The sequence below is a fragment of the Syngnathoides biaculeatus genome, chromosome 3 (assembly GCF_019802595.1).
Source record: "Syngnathoides biaculeatus isolate LvHL_M chromosome 3, ASM1980259v1, whole genome shotgun sequence".
NCBI lineage: Eukaryota > Metazoa > Chordata > Actinopteri > Syngnathiformes > Syngnathidae > Syngnathoides > Syngnathoides biaculeatus.
The window spans coordinates 35,798,791-35,815,711 of NC_084642.1; the positions used below are offsets into that span (position 1 = coordinate 35,798,791).

At 42.4% G+C, this 16,921-nt stretch overlaps 1 protein-coding gene across 9 annotated transcripts in view; it reads right to left on the minus strand.

The window, feature by feature from the left end:
• The window catches only part of arnt2 (aryl-hydrocarbon receptor nuclear translocator 2), a 127,587-nt gene that overhangs the window by 51,697 nt on the left and 58,969 nt on the right, over positions 1-16,921 (minus strand). For all 9 annotated transcript variants that reach the window (XM_061815604.1, XM_061815601.1, XM_061815605.1 and 6 more), the window contains 3 exons: positions 16,245-16,310; positions 15,773-15,858; positions 290-366 (listed from right to left, as the gene is read on the minus strand). In XM_061815604.1, the coding sequence (XP_061671588.1) occupies positions 290-366; positions 15,773-15,858; positions 16,245-16,310 (229 nt within the window). The remainder of the gene's footprint in view (positions 1-289; positions 367-15,772; positions 15,859-16,244; positions 16,311-16,921) is intronic.

Consider the following 16,921-nt stretch of genomic DNA (forward strand, 5'->3'; position numbering starts at 1 on the left):
TTTGGTGTGAAAACAAATGTAAATGGGATGAAAATACTGTATGTAAGTTAAAGGATTTGATGAGACACTGAATATTGACTACAGTTACTTGTCAAGTCATTTTTTTCCTTCCTTTTACTTTCAAGTCAAAGGAATGGTCACAGCAGTATCAAATACATAAATTATAAAAACGTGGAATTCACATTCAGATGAAAATCAAATGTTCAATTTAACCCCTAAACTACTTTTGTCATGTTATTAGTTACTTTAGAGGCATTTTAAATAATACAAATGGCTGCACCGCACACACCTGCAGTCTTCCAATGGCTACAAGGCAGTACTTCCCTGTCTGCCCCGCCTCTGTGTCCTCATCTGGTACAGTCATACCTGAGGGGGGAGAGAGAGTTCAATTTACTTCATCCATTTTTGCAAAACGTATAATTCCTATTGCTCTTAAAAACTTTGGAACAACAGTTAAGAGTTGAATCCACATCTCACCCAAACCCAACCCACATCCAATATTAAGACGTATTTACCTTAATCACAATATCGAGTCTATTACAGAGTTATTGTAATATATGTTAAATTACACAAAAAAGACATTTGGCCTAATACGTGCTTATGCCCAACAGTGGCACTGAACAATAGTGTGCCTTAGCTTTGTTAAAATTAATAAAGAGACATGTCAGTTAAAAACTTGGAAAAAGATTGTATTGCTTAAAAGACTTTCACGATATGTAGGTTCTGACGTGCTCCAAGCCTCAGTCTTCACCGTGTGGAGCTTCAGTTAAGTCAACTATTAGTCAGTTGGATAAGTGAAACAATAAAATACATAAATGCCAACATTACAGTAGCTAACAAGGAACATGGTTGGTTCTACTTCTCAACTGATAGTTTTTTGAGTTTATTCTTTTAATCTTAAAATCAATGTAAGAGCCGATGACAGAAAACATAGCATCACATTGAGCTGAAACATCTCTGAAGCAACTTTGCATCTCAATAAATCAGGACAAAATTCAAATAATTATTGTCTCCGAGGTACACACACAAACCTTGTGCCTCATCAGAATGGAAGCAATGTTTTATCGCGTTTGGTTCCAGCCATTAAAAGACAAATTAAACTAAAACACCTGTGTCGTGTGAGGTTACTTTTTGTCCTTAAATGATGAGTTCTAGTGTTAATCCTTCAAAATAAAAGGCTACAAGCTTAAAACAGGAGGTCAAGTTAAAACTTGCACATATAAACTATTTGACATGAAACTTCTATTCATACATTATCAGAGCTTATCCTCACAAGGGTCGCAGGAGTGCTGGAGCCTATCCCACCTATCTTCGGGCAGGAGGCGGGGTACACTCTGAAATGGTTGCTAACCATTCGCAAGCCACATGAATCCGAACAACCAGTTGCACTCACAATCATACCTAAGGGCTATTCAGAGTCTCCTATTATTGCATGTTTTCAGATGTGGGAGGAAATCGCAGTGCCCGGAAAAAACCCACGCAGGCAGGGGGAGAACGTGCAAATTGCAAATAGGTGGAGCTGCGACCCAAACTCTGGTCCTCAGAACCGTGAGGCAGACACTCCAACTTGGCATTAAGTCGGACTCGTCTTCGGTGAGAGTTGGACTCTGCCAAGTTTGCCCTTTGTCACCAATTTTGTTCAGAACTTTTAAAGATAGAATTTCTTGGCCCAGCCAAGTTGTAGAAGGTGTCCAGTTTGGTGGCTATCAGCATTGCTTCTTTCCTATTTACAGATAATGTGGTTTTGTTGGGTTCATCAAGCAGTGATCTCCAACGTTCACTGGAGCGGTTCGCAGACGAGTGTGAAGTCGGTGAGATAAATATCAAAACTTCCAAATCGGAGACCATGGTCCTCAGTCGGCAAAGGGTGGTGTGTCCTCTCTGAGTCGTGGATAAGATACTGCCCCACATGGAGGAGTTCAAGTGTTTTGCGGTCTTTTTCACGATTTAGGGAAGAATGGAGCGGGAGATCGACAGGCGGATTGCTGCAGCGTCTCCAGTGATGCGGACTTTGTATCATCAGTTGCGAGGGAGCTCGGTCGAAAGGCGAAAGGCTACATTCCTACCTTAACCTATGGTCATGAGATGTGGGTCGTGACAAAAACAACATGACCCTAGATATAAGCGCCCGAAATGAGTTTCCTCTGTAGGGTGTCCGGGCTCTCCCTTAGAGATAGGGGGAGAAGCCCGGTCATCTGGGAGGGGCTCAGTGTCAAGCCGCTGCTCCTCCGCATTGAGAGGAGCCAGATGAGGTGGCTGGGGCATTTGATCCAGAGGCCTCCTGGACACCTACCTAGTGAGGTGTTTCCGGGACGTCCCACCAGAAAGAGACCCCGGCAACGACCCAGGACACGCTGGAGAGACTATGTCTCTCCACTGGCCTGGAAACGCCGAAGGGATCCCTCCGAAAGACCTGGATGAAGTGGCTGGGGAAAGGGAAGTCTGGGTATCCCTCCTAAAACTACTTCCCCCGCAACCCGTCTCAGACAAGCGGGAGCAGATGAGATGTGATGGGATAAGACATGGCAGCCAATTGGAGAAATGATTCGCTGAGTAGCAGAACAAATTAAAGACGAGATGAGATTTGTTGAGTCATAAGTAATACTGAAGTCATACAAGGAAAGAGGTTAACAAAGAAGTGAGGCACTAGGAGGACTGAGGAGATGCGAAAGGAATACATTGAGATGGGTTGTAGGACAAAGGCTAAACAAGAGGCATATCATGACATGTACATCAGGTTGGACACGAAAGAGGAAAGAAAATAATCTATACAGGTTAACCAGCTAGAGAGATAGAGATGGGAAGAATAAACAGCAGGTAAGGGTGATTAAGGATAGAGATGGAAATGTGTTGACTGGTGCCAGTGGTGTGCTGAATAGATTACAAGAATACATTGAGAAGTTGATAAATGAAGAAAATGAGAGTGAAGCAAGAGTAGAAGAGGCAAGTGTGAAGGACCAGGAACTGGAAATTACTAGTAATGGGGAAGTTAGAAAGGCACAAAAGAGGATGAAAAACGGAAAGGCAGTTGGTCCTGATGACATAACTGTGGAGGTGTGGAAGCAATTTCGAGAGGTGGCTGTGGAGTTTTTGACCAACTTATTCAACAGAATACTAGCGGGTGAGAAAATACCTAAAGAATGAAGGAAAAGTGTGCTAGTTCCCATTTATAAGAACAAAGGCAATTTGCAGAGCTATGGGAACTATAGAGAAATAAAGTTGAAGAGCCACACAAAGAAGTTATGGGTAAGAGTAGTGGAGGCTGGACTTTGGACAGAAGTAAGTATTTGTGAGCAACAGTATTGTTTCAAGGCTAGAAAGAGTACCACAGATGTCTTGTGTCTTTGTGGATCAAGAAAAAGCCCATGACAGAGTACCAAGAGAGGAACTGTGGTACTGCACGCGTAAGTCTGGTGTGGCGGAGAAAAAAGTTAGAATAGTCCACGAAATGTATGAGGGTAACAGAACTGTGGTGAGGTGTGCTGTATGTGGACAGAAGAACTTAAGCTGGAGGTGGGACTGCATCACAGTTCAGCTGTGAGCCCTTTCCTGTTTGTTGTGGTAATGATAATAATGGTAGTGATAATGGTAATGGCTGAAAGATGAGGTAAACAAAGGAATCCCCTTGGGCCAATATGATCTGCAGTGAAAGCAGGGAGCAGAAACAATTAGAAAGATTGAGGCATGCATTGGAAAGGCGAGGAATGAATATAAGCAGAAGTAAAACAGAATATATGTGGGTGAATGAGAGGGGTGGAGTGGGAAGAGTGCAGCTCCAGGGACAAGAGATAGTGAGGGTGGATGACTTCAAATACTTGGGGTCAACAGTCCAGAGCAATGGTGAGTGTGGTAAGGAAGTGAAGAAACGGGTCCAAGCAGGTTGGAACAACTGGCGGAAGGTGTCTGGTGTGTTATGTGACAGAAGGTTCTCTGCTAGGATGAAGGCCAAAGTTTGTAAAACAGTGGTGAGGCCAGCAATGATATACAGATTAGAGACCGTGGCACTGAAGAGACAACAGTAAGCAGAGCTGGAGGTAGCAGAAATGAAGATGTTGAGCTTCTCTCTTTGAGTGAGCAGATTAGATGGGATTAGAAATGAGCTCATTCAATGACAGCCAAAGATGGATGTTTTGGAGACAAGGTTCGAGAGAGCAGACTTCGATGGTTTGGACATGTCCAGAGGCGAGAGAGTGAGTATATTGGTAGAAGGGTGCTGAGGATGGAGCTGCCAGGCAAAAGGAGAGGAAATAGAAGGTTGATGGATGTTATGAGGGAAGCTATGAGGGCAATGGGTGTTTGACAGGAAGATGCTGGAGATAGGTGCACATGGAACAAGATGACGTGCTGCGTCAACGCATAAGGGACAAGCTGAAAGGTAAAGAAAAAGGAAAAAAATCAAGTCATACTATTTTATTTTTATTTAAAGGTGTTTTTGACCAGATTTTCTATTGACGATAGGTCAAAAAAACCTTCCCAAACAAGGTCATGTTTTCCCACAAGAAATAAGAAGCAATTTTTCCATAACTCATCATCAGATTGTTTAAATTCTTGGTGGGTTATACTTGAATTAAAGTGCCCATTCCAACCAGACTCAGCATGATACAATGTCATTTTTGGGAAATCTTGTAATTTTGCTATTATGAAGCATTAAATATCAGCTTCAGTATTTGATTCCAGCATATTAAACGTCTGAAACTAATCATGTCCAGATTAGCATGGGGGTTGTTTCTGTAATTTGCTTAAACACACCTTACCAGTAAAAAAAGGATATTTTAAACAAATATAAAACTTTATAATCAACTGCAACTTCCTCACTCAGATCGTTCAATTTGGAAACAATTGGAATAGCAGCAGCATGGGTGCACAATGTGCAACATTATTTGTCAGCATCTTGAGTCATTTTCTGAAATTTATTACTGCATGTGCAGATGTCAATTGTTTGACAGTAACGTGCCCAGAACAATCCAAAGGCATATTGCTGGTGTGAGTAATCTAAATGTGACGATGTTTTGAACACATGTGGTATGTGAGTTAGGTTTAAGTTATTCCAGATACAGTCAAAAGTTCAAAAGATTTAGTAGTTCAGTGTATGATGTTAAATTGGCCTACACCAGTATAACCGTCCAGCCATTCTCCAAGACGCTTATCCGCACAAGGGTCCTGGGAGTCGTGGATCCTAACCCAGCGAACTTGGGGCAAAAGGAGGACTAGACCATGAACTTGACACCAGTGAGTCACAGGGCACCTATCGACACCATCACTGAGCGGGAATTGAGCCCACGCTGCCTGCACCCAAGTCAAGCATGTGTACAACTACATCATACCACCAGTATTACCGATTTTCAAATTTTCAGATGGATTTTATTTTCATCAAAAAACAAGACAATGAAAAAAGGAGAAAAAGATTCTTCATCCTTCCAGTATATTAGTGGTGTACTACAGTGGTCCCCAACCTTTTTGTCACTGCGGACCAGTCAATGCTTAACAATTGTTACTGCGGACCGGGGGGGGTGGGGGTTGGAGGGTGTTAGGGGTCTTAACGTAGATTGTTTGTATTGAATATTGTTTCTGTTGAATTCGACTGAATATAATAAAAATGATCATATATAATAATATAATCATGAAATAAAATAAAAAATACAAGTGGAAAAATAAAAAACAAGAACCGGCAATTGTGTATTTCTTTCTCTTTTATCTATATATACCTACACAACAGTTCAATTTTTTTCAATTATTAAACACTCCATGAATGTTATTTTTCAACAGCTGAAATAAATTGGTCAGTTTGAACCATCTCCTCTCCTCTCGCCTCTGCCTCATTTCACTCTGTTGGCGAACACAGCCCTAATGCTCTCTGACAAGTCGCTAAAATAACATTTAAACATGCCTTCAAAATAAGATACAGATACACTACGAAAATGAATTTAAAGTGCATGAAAATTTTAACTCACCATAACGCTAACACCTAAGATTGTTTCTCTGCAACGAGATGGTCCCATCTGCGAGTAATGTGAGACAATGATACCTGAAGTGTGTTTCTTAAGTCCAGTTTATGACGGTGTTTTGTTTTAGTTGCTGTCACTGCAGAAAACCCCACTTCACACAGATAAGATGTTGGAAATGGCAACAGGATTTTCAGTGCTTTATTGGCGATCTCCGAGTATTCTGCCATGACTTTAATCCAGAACATCGGCAGAGTTGTTGTCTCGAAAATACTTTTAAAACCACCATCGGTTGCGATCTCCAGCAGTTGATCTTCTCGCACAGACATGCTGGATTCACCTGGTTTATTGATAAATGTGTCACGGATCCATCCTCTGTCAGTTTATGGGTCTTTTTTAATTGGGAAGTAGCGCTTGAACTCTTTTAATACCAAAGACAGGTGATTGTGCATCAGCTGGGAGAATGAAGGCTCAGTGTCACACAAAATCCCCGCTAATGTTTGAAAAGTCAAATATGCCTCTGTTCACACGCTGTCCCCACAAATCCAGTTTGGCTTTAAATCCAGCTACTTGCCAATTTGAAGACCGTTGTAGTTTTCCCCTTAAGTGACAGACTGAATTCAACGAGTGGGCTGAATGTATCGCACAAGTAAGCCAGTTTTGTGACCCATTCCTCGTCACGGAAATATGTTGCTAGTGACGACGACCAGTCATGCACGCAGATAAAGTTGCGGGTGTGATTAGGGATGGAATCTCATGACCTTAAAATAACTTACTGAGTTGTTATACCCGAGTATGTAGTTGTTACCTAATACCATAATCAAAATTTATTGACATTGCACTGAGATAGAGATTTTTAAAGAGGTCAATAGACAATCAATTTCGAAACTAAGTATTCATACAATTATATCATTTTATTTCATCATGATGTATTGTTATAATCTATCGTAATTTACGGCGGTAATTATTGTCAATTCATTGGTGAAAGCTAGCAGTAGATGATCTATATCTTCCTAAAGCATGTACAGGGGAAAAGTTTGCAACTTCAAGATAACGCAGTACCATGGGAGAAAATGACCGTTCGCATTTAGATATATGGACAGATTAGTCTGTGTGTTTCTTTTGGCTTGTCCCTTTCGGGGTCGCCACAGCGTATCATCTGAGATGAACGCATATATATGTTTGGCACAATTTTTACGCCGGATGCCCTTCCTGACGCAACCCTTCTCAGGGAGTGGAGGCCCCCAGTGGGATACGAACCCACAACCCCTGGTTTACCAAACCAGTGCTCTAACCACTGAGCTACGGGGCCTCCTATGGACAGACTAGTCTAATGTTAGAATTTAGGTCAAGTCAAAATAAATCACAATCTCATATTTATTATAGTTAAATACTGAAACATTACCTGTGTTATATCCCAGAAAGGTTTTCAGTGTAACTGCATTTTCTTTGACATGGGTCATGATGTTGATGACTTTCGACGTAAATGCCCTCGTAGTACGTGAAGCAGCTCGGAACATGTGCTTTTGGCATCACTTCCGAACATGCTCAGTACGGTTAACTTGCATTTCCTGTTTCCGGGTGAATACTGATTGTTTAGGATCAGGCTTCGTTTGTTACCAATTTTTATAAAATAAACAGAAATTAATGTCAAGACCAATGTTCCCTCTAATTTTTCACGTGTCTGAGCAAACACACAGAGCCCGTGAGCGCCCTTTGACCAGTGAGCAACATCAGACGTATGCACTGTGGTCAGGTCATTGTCATCCATTGAAGTTACATGGCTCATTTAAAAATTCAGATTACAGCATTTAAATTCCCATCAGAACATTGTTAAGAACAATTTTGTGTTTTTGCAAAGTTACAATGAAAATATTAACAAACGAAAAAAATACATTGCTAACTAAACGAAGCCAACTATGAAATATAAACTTGAAAGGTCGCTTGCAACTTTGTTTCATTTTTTTTCTAACCCACAATGATATCTCTGTCTGTTTTTCTTGGTGTAAAACTGAATTACTGGTTGCAGAATATCTTTAGCAATGCATGTTGAAAGCTGAATGATGCTCCCAAACCGTTTTAAGGTAAATGTTATGTTGCCTCCTATATTTCAAATACAGAAATAGCTTTTTGTGCACTGTATTGTCTGTGCTTTCATCCTCGATCAGGCTGTGCCAAGGTGGAATTTTAACATTACACACCATCTGATCCTGCACTTTCTACTTTGGCTTCAGACCAGACCTTTTTTTACTAAGAAAAGAGAAAATCTCATCCAGTTTCACCACTTTTTCTCCTGTTTTTCACATACCCCGACATTCATTACAGCAACAGAATTTCTTTTTTTTTACTTTTACCATTATTATCAAGGGTAAACACAAGCTTGTATAACTCTCTTTGCTCTCCGTTGCCCAGACTGTGTGGGTGGAAGGTGTTTGTAATTATGAGTGTTGCCAATTTAGAGCCGAAGGGGAGCGGAGTCAGGTAAACTAGCTGGAGATCGTGTGCTTCCGTGTTTAAAACAAAAAAAAAAAGTCAGGTTGTGGTTCACTGTGCTGGATTGGTTTTCATGTGCACTTAGAATGTCTATGTATTTCTACTTGTGACAAATTTTACACACATGATTTTTCATGCTCGACTGCATATTTGTGAGTGCGATCGCGCTCATCAAACAGTGAGTGCCATGGTGACACATGTTCAGCTGACCCGTGGCGGGGTCTTGGATGTGTTCAAAATATCCAAGTTTCTCAGGCTCATCTGAAATTTTGAGGTCTTTGACTTCTGCAAGCATATCATCAAAAACTCCCACAAATTAAAAACAGTAAAGGGGATCCTGGATGCACCTATTTTTTGGGACGCTGTGTGAACCGAAGTGTTGATAAAAAACAAGAATAAGTGACATTCTATGAGAAGCAAAGAGCCAGTGATGTTTTTTCAAGAGAGAAAGCACAACTGACACTTTCTCACAGATGATGTTTCTATTCGGAAACTGATGCATAGTTCACAAACTGAATCCAAAACCTTTGATAATAAACAAAACTGATTGTTTGTGAACAGGGGAATTCATACTGAGGCTCCATTGTATTGATATTTGTCTTGAATAATAAGACAGTTGTTTTGACGTTAACCAGTATGTCTGGAGGGCTTCAGCAAAGAGTGGGCTTAATGGGCTTAAAGTCAAGTGTCATGAAATGGATGATTTTTGGTATATTATTAATGAAAAACCCACAGCCAATATGGTCCCATGTGTTTTTTCACCACAAAACATGATTTTGACGTATAAAGCTTTTTGTAACTCCCGCCATGAAAATCCTCTTGAGGGATTTGTTTTCGAGAAGAAGCAGGAAGTGACATACAGGGCAGCGGGGTTTAGTTTTACCTCCGGGAAGGTAGCTCGTTCCTTCGTGTTAGCCAAAATCCCGGCTCATTGCATTGCTGGACATTGCTTGAACACTCGGGGGAATGGATTTAGCCTTCATAAGTTTGCAAGAGACCCAGTTCGTTGTGAAAAAGGGATTGCATGGGTGTAGAGAACGAGAGCTTCGTGGGTTCCAAATAACAGGTAGGCAGTAATGCGCCCCAGCTCGATGGTGTTCAACAACTACTGCGGCGGTTTTGAACATACCCCAAAAGCATCATGGCTCGGCTCCACCTCCTCCCTTATATGCCACCAAGGGGCACAGAAAATCAGCCACACCGGCTGAGGCGCCGCGTTCGACGGTCACAGCTTCTGCGAAGGCTGCGCGTCGCCACGATGGCTTATCGAGGAAGTGGATCGGACGGGGATGAGGTTTGGCCGTGATCGCATATCATCTGAATATGGCTCGAAACAATAGTGTAATATTGCCCGAGGGCTCGAAACAACAGTGTAATATTGCCCCGGTAACTTCACTCAGTTGTGTGGTGTTCTCCTTTTCGAAAAGAGCTTCCATGTCAGACGGGGTGCGTTTGTCTCCCATAGTTAGGGTGCACCGCGTGTTTTAATTTGCGAATGTCCGGGTGACGTCACGGACGGAGGACGCAGCCAATATGGCGACCACTTGGATATTGTAGAATGACACTTCTGCAACTTTGAGCATGGATGACGCACTCTCTGCTCACATTTATTTTTTCGTATAGACATTGAAGTGATAATGTTGTATGTATTTTTCATTACAATATCTATTTTAGAATGTTTATAGGGATGACACCCGGGCTTTAAGAAAGCCTTTTAAAAAACATTTTTTTCAGCTTTCTCAACCTGCGATACTGTACATGCTTCTATAGGTTATTTACAGTAGAAAATTGCTGTAGAATAGACTTAAAAGTTCTGCTACTGGTCAAATAATCACTGAATGCATTCTGTCCCGAATACATTCAAGAAATGGTAATTAAATCCAATCCCTACAGGTTAAAAAGTGGTGTGGAATTATCTCATGGTCAAGGAGGCATTGCTGTTTATTGGAGGGAGAATTATTGAGTTTCTTTGAATGGAAAGTCAGTTGGTTTCAAAAAAAAAAATCTGCTAGAATGGCTAATGACCCGACTTGAATCCAATAGAAAATCTAGAAAGAAATGAAACTCAAGGTCCATAAAAGAAGCTCAGAGAATCTTCAAGATGCTTTGTATGGAGGAATAGGCCAAAATAACATCAGAGCTATGCATACGACTGGGTACTCCATAAAGGATGTGTCCTGAAGCTGTCATTGCAAACAAAGGCTTTTGTGCAATGTATAAATGATACTATATATCCATCCATCCATCCATCCATCTTCTACCACTTTTACGGGTCACAGGGCAGTCGCTTTAGAAGGGATGGCCAGAATTCCCTTTCCCCAGCCACTTCATCCAGTTTTTCAGGGGGGATCCTGAGGCGTTCCCAAGACAGCTGAGAGACATAGTCTCTCCAGGCTTACCTGGGTCATCCCCAAGGTCTCTTTCCAGTAGACATGCTCGGAACACGTCCGTTGTGATGGTCTGAGCGGTCGCCTGTGCTGAAAAATCCAGCCGGTCCAAAAACAAAAGGCAGCCGGCGTCCGTGTCGTTAGTGTTCCAAACAGCATAGTTTCCCAGAGCAGCGGTGAGAAGAAGCCTTCTTGTGCGTCTTTCTCGTCCTTATATAGGCACTCCTCGAAACATTTCACGTACATGATGAAGTATGGATGAGGACGTTTCAGACTGGCTGGAAGTTTACATAATATATGCGCATGCGTATTAATATACTCGTATGAGCATTAATCACAAGAAGACTTTTCAGCACAGGAAGCGCTCAGACCATCACACCGTAAAGCATCTGAATCAGATGCCCCAAGAAGCTCACCTGGCTCCTCTCAATGCGGAGGAGCAGCGGCTCGACACTGAGCCCCTCCCAGATGACCAAGCTTCTCAGCGTATCGGTAAAGTAGAGCCGGGAGACCCTGCGGAGGTAACTCATTTCGGGCGCCTCTATCCGGAATCTTGTTCTTTCGGTCACAACCCACTGGAACCCACAGCTCGTGACCATAGGTGAGGATAGGAACGTAGATTGATTGGTAAAGTGAGAGCTTCACCTTTTGACTTAGCTCCTTCTTTACCACTACGGATCGATACAAAGTCAGCATCATTGCAGACGGTGCACTGATCCACCTGTCGATCTCCAGCTCCATTTTTCCCTCGCTCGTGAACAAGACTCCGAGATACTTGAACGCCTCCACTTGGGGCAGGCAGTCATCCCTGACCTGGAGAGGGCATGCCATCCATTTCCGACTGAGGACCATGGTCTCAGATTTGGAGGGGCTGATTCTGATCGCAGCTGCTTCAAACTCGGCTGCAATTCACTACACTGAGCGTTGGAGATAACTGCCTGATGAAGCCAACAGAACCACATTATCAGAAAAAGCAAGAGCGGCAATACTAAGGCCACCGAACCGGACCCCTTCTTTGCCTTGGCTGTGCATAAAAGCTATAAACAGAATCAGTGAAAAAGGGCAATCCAACTCTCATCGGGAAACGAGACCGACTTAAAGCAGGCAACACGGCCCAAACACTGACACCTGTCGTACAGGGACCGAACGGCCTGTATCTGGGGGTGCAGTACCCCATACTCCCGAAGGACCCCTCACAGGGCTCCCTGGAGGACATGGTCGAATGCCTTCTCTGAGTTCATAAAACACATGTAGACTGGTTAGGCAAACTACCCTGCACCCTCGAGGATCCTGCTGAGGGTGTAGAGCTGGTCCAATGTTCCAGGGCCAGGACGAAAACAACATTTCTCCTGCTGAATGCAAGATTGAACTTCTTGATGGACCTTCCTCTCCAGTACCCCTGAATAGATCTTACCATGGAGGCTGAGGAGTGTGATCCCCCTATAGCTGCCAACAGCCAGGACATGTCCCCGACCCAAAGGCTGAGGGAGCTACCCTCTCATCCACCCGGGTGAACCCCAGCGTACAGTTGCCGAGCCGGGGGTGGCAATAACCTGATTGGTTGATCTCATCGCGGACAATTCCAGAGTGGAACAGAGTCCAAGCCCCTCTCAAGAGGACTGCAATAAGAGCCCAAGCGTTGTGTGGAGGTGAGTTAACCCTAACCCTGACTATATCTTGGCATAATTTCTCAACCTCACACGCCAGCTCAGCCACCTTCCTTGCCACAGAGGTGACATTCCATGTCCCTAGAGCCAGTTTCTGAAGCCGGGGATCAGACTGCCGAGGTCCGACCAGCTCACATTGCACCTGACTCCTAACCAAGATACAGGATGATTATGTTTGGTAGAATTTGGGGAATCCAACATGTTTTTCAGAGACGATGAGCATTCAGCTAAATAACACCATACTGGATTGGTCCTGGCTTGGATTAACAACGCCCGACCCTGGTACTGTTAACCTGCAGGGCGCCGGTGGATATTCAGCTACTGTGGGTCGAAGACAAAGAGGAGAAGAAAAGTGGATTCGTCGGCCTAAGAAGAAGAGGAATGCGCAAAGGCTACAACTGAGTGAGTGAGTGAGTGAGTGGTGAGTGAGTGAGTGGTGAGTGAGTGAGTGAGTGAGTGAGTGGTGAGTGAGTGAGTGAGTGAGTGAGTGAGTGAGTGAGTGAGTGAGTGAGTGAGTCAGTGAGTGTTCAGACCCTTTGCTCAGTATTTAGTAGAAGCATCCTTTAAGCTAATATAGCTATGAGTCTTTTTTGGAATGATGCAACGCGTTTTTCACACCTGGATTTGAGGATCATTTGGCATTCCGAATTGGAGATCCCCTCCGGTTCTGTGAGGTTAGGGGGTGAATGATGGTTCCAGAAATGCTCAATTGCGTTTTAGTCAGGGTTTTGACTAGGTCATTCAAGAATAGTAGCAGAGTTGTTCTGAAGCCACCACGCCTTTAGTATTTTAGCTATGTGCTTGGGATCATTGCCATGTTTGAAGGTAAACCTTTGGCCCTGTCTGAGGTACTGAGCACTGTAGAGAAGGTTTTCATCCAGGATATTGGTTTATATACTTGGCTGCATTCATCTTTCCTTCAATTGCAACCAGTCATCTTGTCCCTGCAGCTAAAAAAACACCCCCACAGCATGATGCTACCCCCATCATGCTTCACTGATGGAACTGTTTTGGACAGGTATGAGGAGAGCTTCATGGCTGTGTAATATTTAAGTTTTTCATTTTCAGCACATTTTCAACAATTTTGTTTTTTGGGCAATTTAGGGTGCTGTGTATAACTTAAGGAAAAAATAGCTTAAATGATTTTAACAAATGGGTCCAATATAGCAAAGACAGAAAAAATTAAGGGGGTCTGAACACTTTCTGTACTCATTGTACATTTCTTTTCTATTACTTGATTGCATCTTCAACTAGCATGTCCAGTTCGATCGCTACACATGATTTTGGACTTGTGGTGGTTTCCCTGAAATGTTCTAAAACCCCTTTTTTTAAACATCACACCCTCCACTACCGCTTTACCTGTTGCAAACAGCCTCCAAATCTGTGACTTCATGTGGTTATGCAATTAGCACAGCTAATCAGGTGTGTGTATAACATGGAAGTGGTTGTCTTCGGAAGTTGTGGGCTGGTTGCTAGACTGATGAGCATCAGGTTGTTGCTGATAAATTCTGTCAGTTCAAGAAGTGGCTGCTGTTTACTGGTGCCATGGCACAATGTAGGCAGACAATCGGAGTGACATAATTTTGGGTCGATCAGATCCAATTCCAAATGATGTGGCTCCTGTGCTTATGTGGTGGACATGTTGAATGTGGGGCATTGACGTGGAGGCCATGCAGTGATGGCTCTATCTATTGTCTATCGCGCATAAAGCGAGAGAGAGAAAGGCATGGCTCTAAGGATTACAAAATACAAGTCTTTGGAGTCTGGAACTGCTATTTCTGGTACAATTTTTTTTTTTTTTGTCAAGATTTGGAACTACGAAACAAAGTATTTCAACATGGCTCATGAAAGCAACTTGACTATGATGGGTAATGTACATTAATGTCACCATGACCAAGCACACTGGAGTAAATATGGATAAAATGTGAAACTTTCAAACATTTTCAAGCTTTGTTTTTTGTTACACTATTTTTACTTACAATATCTTTGGATTGTAATGGGTGTTTAAGGCCACACAAAAAACCCTTCAAAAAAAGTTTGTACTGTACAGTAATAGGGGAAGAAAATTACATTCTATCGAGGTTCTACTGTATTAGCATTAGCCAGCTTTGCTCAATTTAATCTAACAAGTCATTCATCAACCATTTGATAAACAATATGCCTAATATCCAAAATGTGACAGTATTTTTAAAGAAATTCTATTGCATTAATTTCATTCCTCTCCCAATGACAACTGATAAGAAAATTAATAAGGAATTGGTTGAATAGGCAGTATCGATAATGGAATCAGAATTGCGAAATTCTTATTAAGTCCCCTAGTAAACGTGAAATTTAGCACCCACTATTAATGATCAGGCGGTATGGTGGATCAGCTGGTATAGAGTTGGCCTCACAGTTCCGAGGACCCAGGTACGATCCTGGCCCTGCCTGTGTGGAGTTTGCATGTTCTCCCCGTGCCTCCGTCGGTTTTCTCTGGGCACTCCGGTTTCCTCCCACATCGCAAAAACATGCAACATTAATCGGACACTCTAAATTGCCCCTAGGTGTGATTGTGAGTCCGGCTGTTTGTCTTGATGTGCCCTGCGAATGGCTGGCAACCAGTTCAGGGTGTACCCCGCCTCCTACCTGTTGACATCTGGGATAGGCTCCAGCACTCCCCGCGACCCTTGTGAGGATAACCAGACTGCAATCTATTACTTAGTGCACATACCTTTCGGACATGCTAGTTGAGATTTTAGTAAATCAGGCACTTGGAAAAGGATTGTCTCTTCCAACCAACACTGAGAATACATTCATTAAAATTGTGGAAAGGGCTATTCTACTCAAGGCTGTTTACATTCTGGTCCCATAGCTAGTTGAGAACCAGGGTTACGATAGTGGAAATATTAGAAGTGACACACCGGCAGGTCCTGAAACACTTAAGAACAGTACTGTCGTTACCCCAAAAACATGTCAAGTCATGTGGGGAATCTACAAACAAGAAAAGGCTGCAAAACAGATTAAATGTTTGCATTATACTGGGTCAGAGAACAAGTTGTTGTGGGGGGCAGGGGAAACTCCACTGTAATTTGTCATACCACTCAAACATTTCAGATACGGGAACCATTCAGGTTATTGTGGATTCATGCTTTAATCCAAGTTCTGATCAATGAACAGTGGAAAACCTACAGCTGCTTTCGATTAAGGTCATAGTTTCTCTCTGGGTTTCAACTCATGCAGTGGGGTGAAATGTGGGGCAAGAGGGGACACAGAGTCGATGGTGTATATATAAGTGTTTGCTTACCTGCGGGGGGCCAAGCTTTGATATAGCCAGTGCAATGAACCACAGAGTACTGTGCCTCCCCTTCTTTTGATGGTCCGAGGCCATTCCTGTCAGTCAAAAACAAACACGGCAGCATGCTTAACACTGACACGAGTCTGTGAAGCTAGGACAGCTTAACATTTCTGAACTCTTTGTTAAAGTACATTTATTTCAGTCTACAACCAAAAGGCAAATAATTATATTCATATGAAAGACAATAGTTTCAACTCATTGTCAAATAGATATGAAAACTGGATTACAACTTCAAAACAGCAAATTATGTACACTGCTGTGTCTTGTAGTATGAAGGATATAAGAAAGAAATGCTCTTCACTCTCATTCATCATCACTTCTACCTCTGTATCATGAGTGGAAAACAACATTTTTGATGGAAACACTCAATAAAGACATGGATGATGGTGGATCACAAATATGTTAAGATAGGACTTTTTACCTGTATCTCTTCCTCATATTAGACAGACGGTTTAGTGAGATGTGATCCAAGGGAGCACTGCCGCACCTGCATATACAAAGAAAAAAAATATTCTACTGCATATTTTTCATGACGCGAGTTGGATACCTACTGTGTAGAATAAGCAGTATGTACCTTGTATTTGAGTTTGTCACCTATAACAAAGCCAAGATGCAAGTTCCACTTTTCGGTCAAATAAAGTTAAAACAGTGGCGAATGATGGTAAGTATCCATTAAAGTTTCCTGGAGACCACTGTAAAAATTGGTTGGTTCTCTCGTGAAAACAACAGCCTCATCAGCTGAAAATTGCATATGCCTGTCTGGATTTAATAATGGTTTCCCTGAAATGTTGGCTTTGATCAGTCTGTCCTCACCACAGCCATGTTTATGTATGTGTCAGAGAAGTGTTTCACTGTTTCGTGCAGGCTTTCGCAGACAGTCTCAGCAGCATGCTGTTTTAGTTATAAAGAGCCTAGAATAGCTACAAAAGAAAAAAAATGCCAGTACAAAAAATTCCAAACAACTTAGCACACTCCAGATTTCATTAAACTCACAGGACAGTATGACAGCAATAGACAAAACAAAGTGGCCTCTGATCATTCGAAACACTGGCATAACCGCAAAATGTCAGATACAACACTATGGTTTTGTGCATGTCC